General features: G+C 41.5%; 1 protein-coding gene across 1 annotated transcript in view; it reads left to right on the forward strand.

Moving 5' to 3' along the window:
• The window catches only part of Adar (Adenosine deaminase acting on RNA), a 439,541-nt gene that overhangs the window by 378,077 nt on the left and 39,071 nt on the right, over window positions 1-22,393 (forward strand). Inside the window, exon 12 of the mRNA XM_080285009.1 lies at window positions 19,651-19,793. Within this exon, the coding sequence (XP_080141135.1) occupies window positions 19,651-19,793 (143 nt within the window). The remainder of the gene's footprint in view (window positions 1-19,650; window positions 19,794-22,393) is intronic.

Below are 22,393 nucleotides of genomic sequence, written 5' to 3' on the forward strand. Positions count from 1 at the left end.
CAATCTCATCAAAGCCCCATTAGTTTATTCCCCCAGATCTCCCTGTTCTGAACCTGTCAGGGTGACCCGATGGTACATTGATAGGGTAGACTGGGATGGATTCAGAATTCATCTTGCTGACATTCCATAGCAGTCTTTCTTCTCTAATGACATCAGTTCTACCCAGTCTCACATTAATGACACAGTACAAGCTGGTATGGAATTGTTCATGCCAAGTTAACAGTTAATTAAAAAAGATTCAACTCCCAAAATGGTTTGATAGCAGCTGTGCTAGAGCAGTGGTCCAAAAGTCATTAGCATATAACTCTTAAAATAAAAAACATCTGAATCTTTGTCAATAGAAAATTGCCAGAAACCTTGCAAAAGCAGTAATAAATCTCGCAAAGCCAAATTTTCATCACAACCAAGCATCCGAACCTCTAAGCAGCTCTAATGATAATAGAATATTTGGGTCAACTCTCAGTACCTTCAATAATAACTTTAACAAACCATCACTCATTCCCCCACAAAAATCTTCCGATGGTAACATTACAAATGACCCGCGTGGTGAAGTGAATATCCTTGATAGTACATTTGCCAGAAATTCCACCGTAAAGGAAGTCAGCCAGAACGTCCCAGTACTAGAACTTGACTCTCCTGAAGTTGCTTCACTTAAAATAGACAATGTACTAACCAACAAAGCTCCAGGCCCTGATGGAATTCCTTCAGTTGTTTTGAAAAAGTGCTCCCCAGAACTTGCTTGTGTTCTAGACAAATTATTCAGACTATGCATACAGTATGTAACATATGTACATCTTCATTCTCTGTTTCTTGGAAAGAATCCAATACCCACCCAATTCCAAAGAAAAGAAGTTCCTCTGACCCCTCTGATGAAAAACCAAAAGCCGTCACATCTTCTCTTGGTAAAGTACAGTATTTGAAATTGTAATGAATAAGCACATATTAAACATCTTGAATCATATAACTTAATTAGTGATAGACAGTATGGTTTTTACCACAAAAGATCCACTCTTGATATATTTAATCTCCAAACTCACATCATCCATCAATCAGTTCGAGCATGGAGAAACTCATGCAGTAGCCCTTGATGATTCTAAAGCTTTTGACAGTGTGGCACCATTCCCAGCTGTCCAAATGCCCTTGCTATGGACTAACATCTTTTGTTCCTCTGATTTCCTCATATCTTAGCAACAGAAAGATAAAAATAAATGTAGGTGATGTATATTCCAATTTCCACTCAGTTAATGCCAGCATGCCACAAGGATCAGTTCTGGCTCCAGCCCTATTCCTAAATAAAATCCATGATCACTTACCTCACCCATAATCCCAGTTCATTCACATTTAACCCCTTAAACGTGGCCGTGTACGGCCGATCCCCCCCGTGTGGCGGGGTTGTAGCGGGGTCTGAGTACCTGTGGGAAAATATTTGCCAAAAATCAGAGATTAACCCTAGAACATTAAAATTTTTATGGCATATAGTACTTACATTCAGCTTTCTCCTGAGACAGATGTTGAGCCTTCGTGGACTACCAAAGGACTTGTGAAGACTTGCAAAGTTGGGTAACAAAGTCTTCACTTTCACACCTCCAGAAACCTGGTTTTCTTTCTACCACAGCCTCAATCTGTCACAGTACACTTTATACAACAACGTACAGGTAGTTTGGAATCCGTATTTGTACAATAAGCACTGAAAATAAGGCTATAATGAACGGAGCGTACGGCCGACATGCAGCGCGGCGGCGATCTTCCTGTCACTGAACACACATTTCCCTTTTCACAGCTAAAAACATGGATACTACATTATTTTCCTTCATAGTACTTCGCAAAGGCTCACTTGGCACTATTACGGCCCTAAAAATCACTGTCACTGCCAGTATTGTGAAGCGGGAATGAGGAAGACCACCGCGGCGCGAGTTTATTCAGCCTTACGGCAGGCACTTTATTCTCGCTCCTGTCGGCCACTCGCACTTCATTTCTATCGCTCACTTTCACTCTAGCTGTCAGTTTTTTGCCTTATTCATCAGTGTCACTGTCATTTATTATAAAAATAATATTTTCTACACAACAAACTGTCACTGTCAGAACATAGAATAGAAACATATGCTTTCAACTTCTTACACTGGAGTGACTGTCACTCTCAATACTTATATTATTACTATGTACAATTATTTACACAAAAAAACACTGTCACTGTCAGTGCTTTTACAACTACATACACTAATTTACACTCATCAAACTGTCACTGTCAGTACGTAAAAGAAAACTAAACGCTAGTATCACTGTCACTCTCAGTATTATTTTCAAGATTCTTACCCTTATTTTCAGTATCTAGTCAGGCTGTGGTAGTCAAAGAAACACGGGTAAGCACAGAGGGGAATTTTGCACTCTTTGCACTGCAAGGAGGTTGCCTAAATGTTCTGTCCTGCCTGGTAGTGTGACTGCACACATGACACCTCCTGAGTGCTTTTCCCCTCTTGGCAGTGGCAGGCAGTGGCTCCAGGTGGTGTCGCTGAAGGTAGTCCTGACACTGTAGGCGGTCTGGAGGTGTGTGTGGGTGGCGCCTGGGACCTGATGGCAGTACCTGCCCAAAACGCTGAAGCAGCTAGTACACACAAGTCTTTGAAAAACGCCAGAGAGAGTAGTTTGCTGGCTTCCTGTTCGTGATCTTATACAGGATGAAGGCGTTCAGCATGCACATATCAAGCAAGTGCAAGAACACCTTCCTGTACCAGCGACAGTTCCTCCTCAGGCAGTCTATCTCTCCGATCATCATGTCAGACTTGTCCACCAGCCGCATATTGACGTTGTAGTCAATCACAGCATCAGACTTCATCACAGGCTCGCCAGTCCTTCTGTCGACCTTCCCTGTGGCTTGCATTTCCCTCTTGTGAACTGTGGTGAGCACATTGACGATTCTCTTATTGTGCCACCTGATCGCCAGCATTTTGTCAGTTTTCTTCAGGTGCACGTCTCCCCGCTTTGATCTTTCAGCCTCGGGGAAGGCAGGGTAGTGTGCCCTATTGCTACGGACAGTGCTACAGGATCCGACGCCGTGTTCAGAAAGGTACTTGGCAGGTTTGGGAGCTGATAATTGTCCGTATACAGGACATGATTCCCGCCAAAGTACTTTTCCAAAAGCACTTTCACCACAGAACCAGAGAATCCAAGGGGGTCAGTCTTGTCCAAGTCCACATTGCTGGCGGTGTAGATAACGAAGTCTAGGATGAACCCCGTCTTGCAGTCGCACAGCACGAAAAACTTTATTCCAAAGCAGTGGCGTTTGCTAGGAATATACTGCACGAACCAAAGACGGACCCTGAACAAAACCAAGGACTCGTCAATCACGGCTTTCTTGAAGGGCCAAAGGAACGTCGTAAACTTATCCTTGATCAGGTTCAGGATTCCCCTCACTTTCCATAGTGGGTCAGTTTGGGAAGGCTCATCATTGTTCGCAAAGTGAAGGTAAGTCATGAGTTGCCTGAAACGATCGCGACTCATGTATTTGTTGAAGATGGGTGTGGGGCAAAGATCGTCAGCACTCCAGTATTCCTCGAGCTTGTGCTTCCAATTGTGTGGCATCAAGAGCATCAAGCCGATAAATACAAATAGTTCCCTGATCGTTACAGGAACCCATGCTGCCATCCGCGACGTGGATGGCGTTGCAGCTTCACCTTCACCTTCACGAACTGCAGCAGATTGCCCCTCGTACCTGTTCGTCTCGGTACAAATCTGCTCCATTACTTCATTATCAAGGAAGGCCAACAGGTAGTCCAGACATTCACCATCCTGTGGGACAGGGAAGTCAGCCTGTATCCCACACCCACTGGCATCAAAGGGCAGATCTTCCGGCACAAAATCTGAGCCCTCGGACCACACGAAGGCATCCAGAGTGCCCTGCCTAGGCTGGGAGGTGGTGGGGGCGGCGGGGGGTGAGGCAGGCCGTGTGGCAGAGGCTGTGCTAGGTCGTGTCGGTGTGGTGGTGGTGGTGGTGGTGGTGGGGAGATAACGTGAAGGTTCAAGGTCACTCGCAGTGGCCTGACTGGTGAGTTGCCTAGTGCGAGTAACCTTAGCACCAACTCTTACACTAGGAGACAATGTTTTACTCCTACTAGCACGGACTCTGGGCCTACGAAAACCTCTACGTAAACTAGACTGCCTACTTCCCTTCCGAGGTGGTGAAGGAGACTCCGAAGACTCCGGAGAAAGTGCAGCTGAAGATGACGACGAGAGAATGGGGCTGGGAGTGCGTGGCGGGATGGCGGCGGCGTGACGTGGTGTAGGGGACAATGGCCGGTCTGAGGAAGACAATGGCTGGGAAGCTGGGTCACCACTTCGTCTCCTCTTGGCCCCCTTTCCATACACTAGGCCCCTTTTCACTGGAGCCTTGCCTGTTGAGGTGCTGGGCACAGGAATTGTCACTTCTGGCACCTCAGACTCAGCACTCGATAGAGTGTCTGACTCTGCAAGGCTAGATAAAACACTGACGTCACTTCCATAATCCATGGACGCTTTCAATAATTCAATTCCTATAGCCGAGTCACTAAGGCCCTTAGCAGTTCCTTGTAAGGGTTTGTACGGGGTGGAGGTCACAAAACCCTTTTCCGGAGGGCTGGAAGGCACAGACTCGGAAGAGCTTGAGTTTGACATGGTGTCACCTTCAAAGATTCTGGTAGACTGCCGTGAAACAGGGGCAAACCGCGGGAAAAAATGCTAGTGTGACAACTGGGGAAACAAGCGTTTCCAATTAGCATAAAGTGCTTGCGAGAGGAAGGCACAGATTGACACGTATGAGCCGTCCGCGCGCTGCCATATCGCACGACGAGGGAGGGCCGGGCAGCGGTGTGTGGGTGGGTAAAAAAAATGATACTTGGCAACAACCGAGGTCAGTAGTACAAAGGTCAAGTGTGCTAAAAGTAGCCAAAGGGTGGCGATACTGATAGACAATACCAGCTGGAGCCTGCTTGCCCGCGGTTATTCAAAATTTACTAGAATCGCAAACGTGACGATCCGCCGTTATGTCCTTTTGGCCGAGCGTCGCAAACGAGACGATCCGCGTTTAAGGGGTTAAACACCCATTCACAAAGTTTAATTTCTTGAACTCATAACTCAGTACAGCCATCTCCATAAATCAAGACTCATCTAGGATCACTGATTGGGGACAGAATAACCTTGTCTCATTTAATGCAAGTAAAACCAAATATACACTATTTACTAATAGACAGACATTGCCAGATTCGTATATTACCTTCAATGCAACTGATATTCCTGTCTCCAAAAGTATTGAAATTCTCTGTGTTTCACTTAACACTGACCTCAGCTGGACCTCTCATGTCAGATCACTTGCTAAAACTGTGTCAGAGAAACTTGGATTAGTGTACAGAGTTCGTAGCTTCTTCGTTGACGAGCAGTTGGCTATAATTTATAATAGTCGTGTGCTTTCAGCGCTAACCCTTGTGCAGTGGATGTGGGGAGATTACACTAAAGCAGTTGGACAAAATTCATAACAAAACTGTTAGAATTATTAATAACCCTGCTCTTACTAATAAACTACCTCCTCTAAGAAGGAATGTTGCCTCCCTTGCATTATTTTACAGATACTTTTATGGCAATTCTCAGACGAAGTTGCATCCATTGTGCCACCTTTCTGTGTCTTCTGTGCTACACAGGCATCTGGAGCACTCACGACTAGAATGTCACACTGCCATATTGCAGAACTTGTGCCTATCAGAAATCTTTTATTCCCCAAGCTGCATCTCTTTGGAACTCGCTTTCCCAGAGTTGTTTCCCTCTAAACTTCAGCTTACAGCTGTTCAAGTCCAGCTGTTACAGATTTCTTATGAATGAAGGACACCAGTAATCTCGCGTATGGATTATTATTAATTTTTTTTTATCTATTTGTATTTCCTTTTTCTTCTGTTATTTAATCCATCCTCCATCATCGAATCCTATGATGTCCCCTGAGGAGCATAGGAGCCCAGGGCTAGGCAAGTTGGTCCTGACATTTAAGATGAGAGTTAAAGGGGGGGGGGGCATACAACAAAACAGGATGGGGAGGTTGAGGAGGTTAGGGAACTGACAAGAGATCGAGAAGGTTTTATGAATGACAAAAGAAAGATAGTTTCATGAATTTTCGATGGAAGAGCTCATGACAAGGATTCGGCACCTTTGTTCAACAATCATTGGATTGGCTCTCTCTTAGTTAATGTGAAGTGCATATTCATGGATGATTATGCCCTTAAGATGGAGTCAGGATTCAGGGTAGAAATGGTGAGTGAATGAGTAAGTGGCCCGCTTCATTGTTTCATTGGCCATGCTTTTGGTGTGTGTGTGTGTGTGTGTGTGTGTGTGTTTACCTAGTTGTGATTTGCGGGAAAGGAGCTATGCTCGTTCTGCTCCGTCTCCATAACTCCTAACGTCCAGCTAGGTTTTATAATCGTCAGTATCCTTGGCATTTATTTCGCCACTTTATCCAGGTTATTCCATGCTTCAGTAGTTCAATAAGGGAAGCTGTATTTCTTGATGCCTCTCTTGCATGTGGTCCTTTTCAAGTTTTTTCCATGACCCCTCGTTTCTCATTCGTCCCACAAAAACAGGTCCTCCTCATCAAGCTTCTCCATTCCCTTGAATACTCTTACACATTCATTAATCAGATCTCCCCTTATCCTTCTTTTCTTTAGGGTTGAGAGATTTAGTCTTAACAGTCTTTCCTCGTATGGTAATTCTCCCAAGCCAGATACCATCTTCGTTGCTGCTTTTTGTATTCATTCAGTCCATCTTGTATCCTTTTTTGTGTGGTGGCCATACCTATCTATCTATTGCCAGACGCCTCAATCCCGTACAGGGTGGCCACAAACAAATCGCCTCCAAGTCGCCCTGTCCCCTGCCATTTCACTGCCCTGCTCCCAACTCACACCCCCCTCTCTCATATACCTCACCACCCCATCCCTCCATCTCATCCTCGGCCTCCCCCTCCCTCTTCCCCCCTCCACCCCACTCACATACACTCTCTTCGTCAGTCTTTCACCCTCCATCCTCTCCACATGGCCAAACCACCTCAATAACGCTTCCTATCACATCCACATCCACACCACAATGCTCCTTCACTTCCTCATTTGTCAGCCTGTCTCTCCATGTGACTCCACAGGCTCCTCTTAAATAACTCATTTCCACTGCTCTCACTCTTGACTTGTGTCCTTCCAACAACGTCCAAGCTTCACTTCCATACGTTAGAGTTGGTATCACAATACTGTCATGTAGTAACTTTTTCACTTCCATGCTCACTTCCCTGTTTCTTATCACTGCTTTCAAAGAACCAGCAACCTTTCTTCCTTGCTGTACCCTTTCAAGCACTTCACCCTCTAAACCTCCATCCTTACTCATCACACTACCCAAGTACTTAAATGTACTCACATTTTCCAATTCCTCACCATCCAACCTCGCTGTCCATTCACTGACTTCACCTCTCTCAAAGACCATCACTTTACTCTTCCCTACATTCACCTTTAGATTCCGTTTCTTACACACTCTCCCAAACTCATCCACCAAGCCTTGCAGCTCCCCTTCGTCTTCACTCAACAGCACAGTATCATCTGCAAACAACAGTACAGGGAGTTTCCAAACGCTATCCTCTCTCACCAGGGCCACTCCAACATCCACTACCCTACCTTGTACCTCTTTTATTACCCCATCCATGTACAGATTGAACAACCATGGAGACATGACACATCCCTGTTTCAACCCAACCTTCAAAGAGAAAAATTCACTTAGTTCACCATCCACACGCACTGCAGCCTTTGCACCATCGTACATACTCTTCACAGCATTCAGCAACTTCCCATCTGCTCCATATATTCTTAACACTTTCCACAATCCTTGTCTATCCACCCTGTCATATGCTTTCTCCAAATCCATGAAAGCCGCATACAACTTCTTTCCCTTCTCTAGAAACTTTTCCACTAAAGATCTAAGAATGAATATCTGATCTACACAACCTCTTCCCTTCCTAAAGCCATACCACTGCTGCATATTCCAGCATCGGGCGAATCATTGATACAGTTAAGTATTTCGTCATCTCCTCGTCCAGATAAGTACAGCATGTTTTTCAGAAGGTTATATGTATCTCAGGTGATCTTGAATATGTGATTTTCCGGTGAAAGGTTGTCTGAAAACAGTACCCCTAAGTCTTTCTCTTCTTTAGTTTTATTAATCCATTCATTCCCCATTCAGTATTTTCCTGTTTGTCACTTTATACTCTTTCCAGATTCCATTACTTTACATTTCGTAGCATTAATCTGCATTTCCCACCTTTGACTCTTGGTCAGATATCAAGGTCCATTTGCAGCTGTTTACAGTCTTCCTCTTTTTTCACTTTCCATTATAGCTTGGTTTCTTCTGCAGTTAAACTGATATAACTGTCTATTCCTTCCACCATATCATTTCCATAAGCTAGAAACCTGATTGGTTCCAAAACTAGCTCTTGAGGTACACCACTAATTACTTTACACTACTCCGACTGCCGGTCCTTTACGACTGTTCTCATCTCCCTATCCTCCAAAACATCTTTCATGCACTTAATTAAATCTTCTTTTAGACCTCCTGTGTGTTCAGGTTTCCACAGCAATCTCCAGTGTTGTACTTTGTCAAATGCTTTCGTTAGGTCCAAGAAGACACACTCATTCCATCTGTCCCTCTCTTGCATACCATCTGTCACTTGAGTAAAAACGTAGTAGGTTTGTAGTACATGACCTTCCTTTTCTGAAGCCAAAATGACAATCTGTTATTGTATTCACTCGATCCATGTAACATGTCACAACTGCCTGATGTGTATGAGCATGCTGCAGACTTTATCTGCAACATAATAAATAGATGCTTCTTAGAAAGTAATTTTGTGCAGTCTGAGAAACGTGCTTTGCTTAGGCCCCTAATTAAGAAACCTGGCCTTGAGGTCGAGAGCATGACAAATTATCGTCCTGTCTCTAACCTGTCTTTTTTATCCAAGATTATTGAGCGGGCCATACTTGACCAACTCTTACCACTACTGGAACACAACAGAGTTGTTCCTGTTGTTCAATCAGCATACAGAAAATACCATTCGACTGAAACTGCACTAATAAGGACTCAGAGCGACTTGGTGGCAAACACTTGTAGTGGGATGTCCTCTCTCCTAGTTCTTTTGGATCTGTCTGCAGCTTTTGATACAGTAGATCATAAACTATTGTTGGATGATCTGTATTTTTATGGCGTTCGTGATAGTGCCCTTTTACTCCTTAAGTCGTATCTGTCGGACAGATCTCAGAGAGTGGTTGTTGATTACGCTATCTCTGATTCTGCTCCTCTTCTATTTGGAGTCCCTCAAGGATCAGTTTTGGGTCCAATTCTATTTACTATCTACACAAGTAGTTTATCGTCTTTACTTGATGCTCATAATGTGGCCTATCATTTTTATGCTGATGACACCCAGCTCTATGTTAAGATGTCAGATATCAACGATACTAAGATAAAGTTTGAATCTCTAATGTCTGATATTAAGATTTGGATGGCTAAGAGGAAACTTAAGCTGAATGATGGTAAAACTGAGATCATCATCATCAGAGGAAACAGAAGGGGTGATGACACTGACAATGCCCTGGCTTTGAACATTGGCGTGTCACAGCTGCATCCAGTCAGTTCTGTTCGAAATTTGGGTGTTTATTTTAATTCTAAGTTAAATTACAAAGAACACATTAATCAGGTTGTAAGAGGGTGTAACTTGCATATCAGAAATCTGTATTCTGTGAGAAGATTCCTGAATAGACAGTGCCTCCTAACATTGGTCCATGCAGTGGTCTTGTCTCGTGTTGATTATTGTAATTCACTGTGGGTTGGTCTTCCAAATAATATACTAACAAAAGTTCAGTCTGTGTTGAACAGGGCGGCACGGCTTATCTTTGGTCTCCCCCCGAGAACCTCAACTACCCCATTTCTGATTGAGTTGCATTGGTTACCAGTAAAGGCTAGAATTGAATTTAAACTGTGTCTTATTACATTCAAGGTTCTTAAGTTTGGTGAACCGAAGTATCTTGCTGAATTGTTAAAACTCCCATCGACACGCCCGGGTGTGATGTTACGCAGTGAAGATGATTCCTTGCGTCTTGATGAGCCAGGAGCCATTCACCAGTCATCTTTCTCTGATCGTTCTTTTGCATATAGAGCCCCTAGATTATATAACAGATTGCCATTGTCCATAAGACAACTCTCTACTGTTGAATCCTTTAAGAGACAGCTGAAAGCCTTTCTTTTTTCAAAATGCTACGACCTGGAGAGAGGTATTATGACAGATGATTATAGGGTTTAATTTTTGCCACTTTCATGTATATATGATGTAGCTTGTATTATATACAAGAAATGTCACAATTCTTGTAATTGTAAAAATAACGAGCGCTAGTGAATTCCCAAAAGGAAGAACTGGCGCTTTTGAGAAACAAAAGGCCAGATTATTATTATTATTATTATTCCTTCCAGGTATTTGATCCAACGGTCTTTCACTACGACCTCGCAGATTTTTGCCTCAACGCTAGTTAGTGATACCGGCCTATAATTCAATGGCTCTTCCATGTTCCCTCCCTTGTATATGGGGAGCACATTTGCTCTCTTCCAAATCCCAGGGGACTTCACTTTTTGCTAGTGAGCTCATAATGACATCATGTATCCACCTTTCTATGTTCTTTTAATATCCAGTTAGAAACCCATCTGATCATGGTGCTTTCCTAACATCTTGTTTTTTCATTAATTACGTTATTGTATATCTATTTGTATCTCGTCCAGCACTAAGTCTTTAGGTTTGTCGTTATTTTCACTAAACTCACTCACTCTTGTAAAAACGGTTTGAAAACGTGTTCATCACTTCAGCTGTGCACCTGGATCCTTGTAAATGACTCCATCTACCTTCAGTCTGTATATTCTTTCCTTGTTTTTTAATTTTCTGTTTGCATACCTGTAGAAGAGCTTTGGCTCATTCTTGCTATTGTCTACTACACTCTTCTTGTAATTTCTTCTTTCTTCACTTTGAATCCTTACATATTCATTCCTTTCCAGTTTATATTTCTCCAATAGATTGTTTCCTCCCTTTCATTCCCATCCCCTCCAGGCCTTTTCCCTCTTCATTCTTGCTTCTTTGCATCTCTTGGTAAACCACTCCTACTTGTTTCTCTCCTTGATTTGCACCGTTGGTACATATCTCTCAACTCCATCCTTTTACATCCGTAAAAACTCATCCCACTTTTCTTGAGTACCTCTTGCCTTGTTGAAATTTCTCCAGTCAGCTTCTGTGAAGTATTTTCTTAGCTTGCCAAAGTCAGCTTTACCATGATTGTATTGTCCATTTCTATATGATTCTAATCTTGCAACATCTCTTTCATCTTTTCTTATATACTCCGTGAGAATGTGGTCACTTTTTCCTAATGGGCAGTTGTATATCAACATGGCAATATTATCTTTTTTAAGTACAGTGGTACATCCAGTTGAGAGGGTTCTTCATTTCCTCTGAATCTTGTATTCTCTCTGAATATGTCATGATGTTACTTATTACCATATTTAATATTTTGCTTCTGCACGACTCCTCTCCATCTTCTGTATACCAGTCTTCCCCGCAGTCTTCCTTACAATTAAAATCTCCCATCACTATTATGTCACTACTTCCTCTTATTTATCATTCCAAGCATTCATTGGTGTCACTAAGCACTTCTTCATATTCTTCCTTAGTCAATGCTTTTGTCTTGGGTGGAACATAGGCCACTGCAAGGTCCCTTTTTCCAGCATTATTTTTCTTGAGCACTATTTTCAGCACCTCTGCCATACCCTCACCCTTTTCAGCCTTGTCCACAACCATGTGTCTCCTCACCAGTATCATTACTCCACCTCCCCTCTTTCCAAGTCTGTTTCTGCTCCATACATTGTAGTGTGTGTGTGTGTGTGTGTACATTCTCTCTCTCTCCTTACCCCAGCAGTAAGTGGGGAAATGAGGCGGATGATTTGGATATGTCGTTGTTGTTCTTTTGTCCTCATGAGTGTAAATTTGACTTGCAGTGGACCAGTATGATATATTTGATTGAATTGTACATCTGTATGTTTACTGATATATGTTACCCATTTTTACGAGGTGCTATCCAAAAGTTCCCAAAGTTTGAAAGCAGTGTGGAAATGTTTGTCTTATGGCATGTAGATGCTAGGTGGCAGTGCATGTACCCTCATGCACCCTTTGTTTGTTAGTGTGTCAAGTGGCGTCGTGCAGGGTGTGTGTGTGTGTGTGTGTGTGTGTGTGTGTGTGTGTGTGTGTGTGTGTGTGTGTGTGTGTATTTACCTATTTGTAGTATACAGGATTTGAGCAATGCTCGTGTTGTCCTGTCTCCATATCCACATTTATCACGTCTACCTTTACACACATGAATGTTTTTCTCATGCACCACCTGTTTGTCTAAGTCGTTCCAAATATTTAAGTATTTACCTAATATACCTAATTGTGATATACACGGAATGTACTATGCTCGTGGGTTTCCGTCACTGTTTCTCAATAAGTCGAATTTAACTTTAAACTCGTTTAAGTTTTTATACTGGACGATCTCTTTGTCCAGGCTATTCCATAAGTCTATACTTCTGTAAGGAAAGCTATATTTCTTGATATCCTTCAAGCAGCTTGACTTTTTCAATTTCATTCCATGTCCTCTTGTTGCTCTCTTATCCCATACAAACAGATCTTCTTTGTCAATTTTATCTACTCCCACCATGGTCCTGAACACCGCAATCATGTCTCCCCTCTTTCTCCTTTCCTCTAACAAAGGCAAATCCAGTTTTTCCATCCTCTCTCTGTATGACAGGTCTGTCAGACTGGGGACCATCTTGGTTGCTGTTCTTTGTATTCTCTCAATCTTGTTTATATCTTTCTTTTTGTGTGGGGACCACACTACCGCTGCATATTCTAACCTGGGGTGGATCATGGCCACTATCAATTTTTTCATCATTTCCTCATCCATATAATGAAATGCTACTCTTATGTTAGTCAAGAGTTTATAAGTCTCTCCAACTATCTTGTTAATGTGCTTTTCTGGTGACAAACTATCTTGGACCAGCACTCCCAAATCTTTCTCTTCTCTCCTTTTTATGATTAATTCATTACCCAAAATATAATTCAGTGATGGTCTCCTGGTACTTTTACCTATTTCCAATATTTTACATTTCTTTACATTAAATTTCATTTCCCACGTCCGGCTCCAATTGTATATCCTATCCAAATCCTCCTGCAGTATTTTACAATCCTCCTTAACCTCTATCTTCCTCAAGATCTTTATATCATCGGCAAACAGACTTGCATAACTGTTCACTCCATCTACCATATCATTTACGTAAATCAGGAACATTACTGGCGCCAACACTGAGCCTTGAGGGACTCCACTTGTTACTTCCCTCCATCCAGACATCTTTTCCTTTATTACTGTCCTTATTTGTCTGTCTCTCAAAAAGTCTCTCATCCATTCCAGAAGTTTCCCCTTTAGTCTTCCAATATATTCTAGTTTCCACATTAGTCTTTTATGAGGTACCTTGTCAAAGGCCTTCTCTAAGTCTAAGTACACACAATCCACCCAACCATATCTCTCTTGTACCACATTAATCGCTCTTGAGTAAAAGCTCAACAAGTTAGAAACACATGACCTTCCACTTCTGAATCCAAACTGACATTCAGCCAAAATATTCATCTCTTCCAGATATTTTATCCATCTGTCTTTCAGGATTCTCTCACACAATTTTGCGACCATGCTGGTTAGAGACACTGGTCTATAATTCGGGGGTTCTTCCCTGTTTCCTCCCTTGTAAATTGGTACCACATTTGCCCTCTTCCATTCTTATGGCACTTTCCCCTCTTCCAGTGAGCATACAATTAAGCTGTGAATTTTATCCGCCAGTTGTTCTCTGCATTCCTTCAGTACCCAATTAGAAATTCCATCAGGTCCTGGGGCTTTCCTTACATCTTGAGTTTCCAGTAATTTATACACTTCCTGTACCTCCACTTTTATATCTTTCATCACCGGAACATTTCTAATCACTCCCTCCCCTTCCACAAGCTCCTTTTCTTTAGTGAAAACTGACTGGAAACGTTTGTTCATTATTTCTGCTTGCATTGCCGCATCCTTAAAGACCTCTCCTTCTACTTTCAGCTTGGTGATTCCTTCCTTTTGTTTCAGTTTGCCATTAACAAATCTATAAAACAGTTTGGGTTCATCCTTGCATTTGTCAATTATACCTTTTTCAAAATTCCTTTCTTCTTCTCTACGTATTCTTGTGTATTCATTTCTTGTTCTTTTATATTCTTCCTTTGTTCTGTCGTTACCTCTCTTTCTTCAATTGTTCCACGCCTTATCTCTCTCTTTTTTTGCTATCATACACCTTCTATTAAACCACTCCTTTTTCCTGTTTTCTTTCCCTCTTACTCTTGGTACAAATTTTTCCACTCCCAAATTATAGAGGTCTAGAAAGATATCCCACTTCCTCTGTATCTCTCTTGTTTCTCTGAATTTTCTCCAATCCGCATTTTCAAAAAAGTTTCTCAATCCTGTAAAATTTGCTTTCCCAAAGTTGTATCTTCCCTGTCTATGAAGCTCGTCTCTTGGCTTGACGTTTCCTATTAACATCTGGAACTCAGTGACCACGTGATCACTTTTTCCCAAAGGACAGAGATATTCCAATGATTCTGTTACATCGGGTTCTTTGGTGAACAGTAAATCTAACCTTGCTGGTGTGTCCTCACCTCGAAACTGTGTCTCTTCTTTGACCCATTGCATCATCACATTATTCATTATTATATTTAATAACATAGTGCCCCACGAATCCTCGCCGCCTCCCGAGTACCATTCCTCCCAGTTCACCTCTTTACAATTAAAGTCACCCACCAAAATTATATTATTGCTTTTCTCAGTTATTTTTTGCAAGTAGCTAGCCATATCCGAAAACATCTCATGGTATTCGTCATCCTTCCATGCTCTTGTCTTTGGGGGAACATACACTACCGCCATATCTCTCTTAACATTCTCTCCAGTTTCTAATTTCATATATATCACTTCAGCCCTGCCTTCTCCCATTTCCACACTTCTTTACTTTACTTCTTCCATTAATGATTTTAAAACTTCTCTTTCTTCTTCATTCAGATCTTTTCTTATTATAATATTTTCCATCCCCACCTCTTTGCTTAATTTCCAGGTCACTTTAAGTATCTCATTCATTACACTTTCTGATGTAAACTTGACTCTCATTGGTCTTGTTTCCCCTTTCTTGTAAGGCCCTATCCTCCTTACTTCCTCAATTTCTTTTACCCACTTGTCTCCTTCGGGGTCAATCTTGCCTAATATTCCTCTCACCATGTTCGTGTCTCTCTCGAGTCTTACGAACCTAACCTTTTCTTCCTCTTCCCTGTTTCCAAATACTACCACACATCTGTTCCTTTCTACAGTTTCTCTCACTATTTTCTCTTTTTTCTTCAGTATTTTCACTACATTTTTTTCCATTTCTTTCTTGTTCATTTCCCTTTCTTCCTGGATGATCTCTCTTAAGCTGACCACTTCTTTCTGTTCTTCTTCTACGTGTGCCCACTTTGCCTTATGTTCTTCTAATACATTACTCACCTTCTCCGTTTTATTAGTACTCTTTTCTAGTTTCCTCCTCAGTTCAACATTTTCCTGCTTCAAATTCCTAATCTCTTCATTGGCTGTTTCATTGGACTGGATCAGACTCTGTATGGTGGTTTCCGTATTTACTGACACATCCTTTATCACTAGATTCTCTACTTTCTTTTCGAGTTCACTAATCCTCATAATTAATGTTTTAACCAGGTCCATGACATTGGTATTAGCATCAAATCCTTGAAATTCCAGTCCCTCATTGTTTATATTTTCGGCCATGTTTGATGTTGGTTAAATACCAAAACAGCTGTTACTGAAAAAAAAACTACAAACATTCATGTACAATCTAGTCAATAAATCTTTATATTTTTGGTAGTCTATTAACTTTCATTATTTTGAATTTAAAACAAGACCTTAAGAGACAGGACAGACAAAATTCCTGAAACTACTTAAGGTTAGCAGCGATGGCTGGGACGTCTGCTCTCTCCGGCTGTGTGTGTGTGTGTGTGTGTGTGTGTTTTTTATCTCAAAAATGGAGGATGTGAAAGAGCAATGTGTGTGCATGAAATTTTTTGTGAAACTCAGGAATAACATGGCAGAAACTCATAAAATGTTAAAACAAGCATTTAGTGACTGGTTTGGGGGTTGCGCAAACCCCTAACTCCTGACATTGTGGTCAAAGTTTGTGCAGCCTTCCTCAAAGATCGCAGTACAACAGTCCATGATGTTTGTGACATTGTTAGCCTGTCATATGGAACTTGCCAACACATTTTGTCTTGTGACCTTGACATGAGACGAATTGCCGCCAAGTTAGTCCCGAAGCTCCTGACTGATGAGCAAAAGCAGCATCATGTGGATGTCTACAAGGAGCTCAAGGAAATAGCCAGAGATGACCCTAACTTCCTTTCAAGTGTCTTTGCTGGTGATGAAAGCTGGGTATGACCCAGAAAACAAACAACAATCACTCCAGATTAAGAGCCCAGCTTCATCCTGACCAAAGAATGCACCTCAGGTCAAGAGTAATGTGAAGTCAGTGCTCATCACGTTCTTCGACATGGAGGGCATTGTTCATGAGGAATTTTTTCCTCAAGGACAGACTGTCAATGCAAAGTTGTACTGTGATTTTTTGAGGCTGCTCTGGGAGGACAAGTGGCTCACAAACAGTTGGGCGTTTCACCTTGTTGTTCAGGAGTAGTTGGCATAAAAAAACACGCCGGTTGTCCTTCACGCCCCATATTCACCAGATATGGCCCCCTGTGTTTTTTTTTCCCTCTTTCTGAAAATGAAAATCCAGCTGAAAGGACTAAAATTTGACACCATTGAGGAGATCGGGGAGGAATCACAGAAGGTCATGAGCAAGCTAATGCTCAGGGACTTTCAGAACATGTTCCAGTCATGGAAGAAGCGCTGAGTTTGATGTCTGCACACCCAAGGAGACTACTTTGAAGGGGACTTTTGGTGATTAGGTCTTGACATAAGTTTTTTTCTTGAGTCAGATTTCAGGAACTTTTGGGTAGCACCTTGTATTCCTGTCTGATACTGGTTTACAGCACTGTACTTCAGTCAGATATTGGAACTTCAGTTGAGAATACCCATTAAACTAATCTTTGTATCTTTGTGTTCATATATATATATATATATATATATATATATATATATATATATATATGTACAGTCTATCCCCATCTAACAAGGTTTTCTGTAACACAAAAATGGTCTAACGGTACAATTTTTCAGAAGCAATATCATTTCTAACACAGCCATCATTGACGCTAACACGTTTTTTTTTAACCGGGCTGGGGCGGTGATGAGATGAATCATGGGAATGTTGCCTTGCCAGTGGGCGTCATCTACCTTCCAGCCAATCATGCTTCAGCTACTGAACTCCAGGAAGAGGATATCCAGTGCCAGCAGGAAGAAGCCATGGATAACATAGATCAGTGGTTCTTAAACTTTCTCGTGCAGCGGCCCCCTTTTATTAAAACTAATCATGTGGCGGACACTTAATTATGAGTAGATTTCCCTCCTACCCTACCTCGAGTTTAAAGTTGTTGGTAGGCTATGATATACTAAAATTGGTACTGAATTATTTATTAATGGCTTAACTTGAACATAACTTCAAATTTTACTTCACATAAGTGTCATAACATTATTCATTTTACAATTTACATTTTAAATTTATCTGATACTCAAATTAGCCTGCGGACCCCTTGGAACGTTCCACAGACCTCTGGGGTCACGTTAAGAAACACTGATATAGATGATGATGTGAGAAGTGCTATAAGTGCTATTGACTTTGGAGGATTTTAACCAGTGTTCTCCCCTCTTCCTCCTCTCTGACACAGTCTCTCTTCTTATCCTCTCATAAGGTGAATAAAATGTGGCTTTTAACTGCAATAATACTCTTTTATCATTTTTTAAGAACCATATTAATGCTTTCTAAGAGGTTAAAATTTGGGGCGTCTGGCAATAGATAGATAGATAGAAAAAAAATTTGCACCACAAGGGGGTGAAAAGTGGACTTTGGGCAGGGGCGTGGAAGGAAATATGGGGGTTTCAAGAGTCCCAATAACACAAAATTTCTCTCGCACAATAGGGGTGCGTAAGCAATTAACCGTGTTAGACGAGGACAGACTGTATATATTTATCCATCCATCCATCCATCATCCAATCCTACATTGCCCCATGAGAAGCGTAGGAGCCCGGGGCTAGGCAGTTGGTCCCGACATTTAAGATGAGAGTGACCAGCCTCACTCATCCCTGAGTGGCATTACATGAGCAGTCAACCCCAACCACCTCTTGGATATAAACCTTCACTGTTTTTATATATATATATATATATATATATGTATACAGTAAAACCTCACTATAACAGACTAATTGGGGCCCAAACCATTCTGAAAAATGTGAAATTCCGATAAAAGCGACATCCGGACTTCCCCCTGCTAACCCAGACTTTTTCCAATATGTCAGACATTAATCCAGATCGCATGAATGGTTTTTAAACTGTTTTGACTACCATTGCGGTACTGTACTGTGTTGTAACTTCACTGCATTAATCAAATGGTATAATATATATAATATTACTGTACTGTACACTGATTAACATGTCTTTTATTTACCTTATTGTGGTGAACATAGCTGAAGTGGTCAGGCAGTCCGGACTGCTTCTGGCTTTATCGGACTTTCTCCGATATATAGGAATTTGGTCCATTACGCCTCGAGTCCAATAAAAACAAATTCCAGTCTGTTGAAGTCCATTATATTGAGGTATTACTGTATATACGATGAGGCCCTTGTTAGCCACTTTCGTCCCGTGAAAATAATTCGTTTTGAGATTCCCCCCCCCCCAACATTATACTATAACTGACATTTCATATAAGGTCCCCTGAAGAGAGAGTGATAGCCCCTTCCCATGCCTGTCAAGTACAAATGGGGAAGGGGCATTAGTAGTGAGAGTTTACTTAAGCATGCACATGAAAGTTAACATCGTGTAATGTTTAGTGGGTAATTAAGGCACTGCAATCGGATTGAGCTGCTGCAGCTTCATATCCAAGGGGTGGTTTGGCTTTATTTCTCATGTAATGCCACTCAGGCATGTGTGAGGATGGTTGCTCTCATGCTAAATATCAGGACCAACTTGCCTAGCCCCAGGCTCCTACGCTTTTCATAGGGCAGCTCTGGATTAGATGATGAATGAATGAATGAACATCTGCTTGTTTGGCAGTGTGTGTTTAGCTGTCATTGGTAGAACCAAGAGGGAAACTGCATATGTATGGAAGGACATATGCTGTTAGCAGCACCCACATTAAGTTTTTACTATGCTTGAGTTTCTAACCCTACACTCAAGATACACGCATTAGGAGTTGAAAACGACATCACTTAAACTACCATAGGCCCTTGCTAGAGAAAGTAACAGGATATTCGGTTCGCCTCAAGATGATGTCTGCGTGGTTTATTTTTGTGATATGGACTTCAGTGTCTCAAACCATGTCTTTACACGCAGGGCTGTAACTGGTAGAATAGAGCAGACTATCCAAGGCTTGCCACCTCCCTTCAGACTCAACCAGCCAAAAATGAACCAAGGCAGCTCCATGGAGTCCCGCCAACCACAGAAGGCACCTACTATTGCTGTCAATTGGGACTGTGGTAAGTGTTTTTGATAAAATGCTAACAGTTAACTTCTTGTAACTATTTTCAAAGTGTGGGGGCCTGAGGCTGTTTTTTTTTTTTTTTTTCCTGTAAGGGTAAATGACTACATGTCCAAATGGCATTAGATGGTATGGTAATCATCCAGTCACCTTTTGGGGATCAAACTTATGCATGGCAATGTTGCCATTTGCAGCTGAAACATTTTAATCACAAAATCATCAAATATCTTATTTTACCTACTAACATAGTATTGTTACATTTTGCACTAACATTTTGAACATCTTGGTATTTCCTGTGTTCTGATCAGTTTCCTTGACATTACTCTCCAGCTTCTGTTAATGATCTACCTAGGCTGCTTCCCCCAAGGAAAGGGAGGTAGCCGAGACAGGATGACACACTCCCCATTTACTCATCCATTCAAACACATTCATTCGCATCTTAGCCCCAAAGGGGAGAATGAAACACAACCGTACATTGATATTTACAAATATGCTGCCAACTGGTCACATTTTTTGCATCTGTTTCAAAATATTTTAACACAGCACTTGTTACATGTTAGTGACAATGCAGGCAGAGTTATTTTGACTGAGTCATTTCCTTTGTATGCGTGTATCATTTTGAACTTAGTATTTCATCCATACATGATCATCATCTAATTTGGATTACAATCAGCACATGCTTCTATGTTATATGTGGGTCTGGAAAGAATTTACTTGCTTTTGGTGCTGATTGGTTACATGTTAGAGGTCATAGCCAGGGTCAGAGTTCAGGGTGTGGCAGAATAAAAGATCAGACTTGGATCAAAATTGGAACATACATTGTTTGTGGGTATGGGAAGAAGTGAGTCAGCTATGGTGTTGATCAACCAAAGATCGAGGTGAGAGCTCAGGGTGTGGCATTATCTCATGAAGGCCTATTCTGCTTTTGATCAAAAATCATGCATACATTATGTGGGGATGGGAAGAAGTGATTGAATTGTGGCGAAGATTGGTCAAGGGCCAAGGTCGTGGTCTAGGCCAGAGTTTGGATGTGGTATTGGTGTGCACTTGGATTACCCTCACTGCTTGTTATTGATGATGCATGTCAGTTTGAGCCTCTGCCTCAACTAGATATGTCCAGTTGCCTTAGCCCTGTTATTTTTCAAGTCTGTCTTCAACAATGCTGTGAACTCTCCAAAAACCTTTCTAATATGTTTACTTCATCTTCCTTCCCTCCTCTTTTCTGCTCTTATGGTTCTGTAGCTGTTTCTTCTGCTTAATAAAAAGCAAAACTCTGCTCAGACTTTCTCCTCTAATTGCACCTTAGATAATTCCAGTGCTGTTCCTCCATCTTTTCCCTCCTCTTGACTTCCTGTTGACTGACATTAAAATTTCTTCAGTTGATGTACTTTCTGTCATCACTGGTTTCAGTATTAACAAGGTACATGGGCCAGATAAGGTCCCTCCTGTTGTCCTCAGGAACTGTGCTTCTGTGCCTACACCCTGCATAGGTAAACTATTTAGCCTGTGTCTGTTGACTTGTACCTTTTCTTTGTGCTGGAAGTAAGCACCTGTTCATCGTGTCCCAGTAAAGGGGGACCTTTCCCATTTCTCAAATTATTGACCAATTGCTTTAACTTATTATTATTATTTTTATTTATTATTTTTTTTTAAAGAAAAACTTAGAGCACTTTTCCAGTAACAACCGTCTTTCTAATTGTCAGTATTGGTTCTTCCAGGGACATTAAACTGGTAATCATCACACCTTCATTTCAGAGTCCTGGTCAACTTGCTTGTGGGACTTTGATGAGAGCTTTACCATTGCACTTACCTTCTCAAAGGTTTTCAGTTGAATCTGGCATATATCTTCAAAATCCAGTTCGTCCTCTTATGGTTTTTATCCGTCTGTGTCTTCATCTCTTTCTTTCTTTCTGGTCATGTTATAGTTGCTGTTGTAGACACCCACCTTTCTTCTGGAGTAGTCAATAGCGGTGTTCCTCAAGGTTCTAGCCTATCACCAACTCTCTTCCTTCTATTCAATAATTATCATTTAGTCTCTACATTTAACACTATCTACTCATGCTGATGAATCTACCTTTCACATTTCCATTCACATCATGCAGCGTCCATCACAGCATTTGCTTCAACAAACACAGGATGAGCTTATGGCACATCTCATGTCTGACGTGGCTTAAATCTGTGATTGGGTTAAAAGTAATCTTGTTGTTTTTAATGCATCAAAACTTGGTTCTTACATCTTTCGACCCACCAGAATCTTCCGCAGGAGCTTCCTCTGATTTTTAACAACATCCTACTCAATCCTGCATCATCATTGGACATAATTGGGGTTTCATTCTCTTGGGATTTATGTTGCAAAGATCATATTACCCAGCTTGTAAAATCTGCTTCCAAGAGATTAAGTGTACTAAATCAACTGTGTGCATTTTTTACCCCAACACAGTTGTTGACCTCATACAGGGGATTTACTTGCAGCTCTTCTCAACATCATCTCATTAACTCTTCTCGTACTGGCTCCCTTCAACCTCATTCTTTGACACATTGTTGTATCTTTTTCTCTTTATATCACTACCTTAGTGGTAACTGCTCAACTAAACTCTC

Source organism: Coenobita brevimanus, chromosome 103, assembly GCF_032717465.1.
Source record: "Coenobita brevimanus isolate Jiangsu-jjx chromosome 103, ASM3271746v2, whole genome shotgun sequence".
In the NCBI taxonomy this organism is placed as follows: domain Eukaryota; kingdom Metazoa; phylum Arthropoda; class Malacostraca; order Decapoda; family Coenobitidae; genus Coenobita; species Coenobita brevimanus.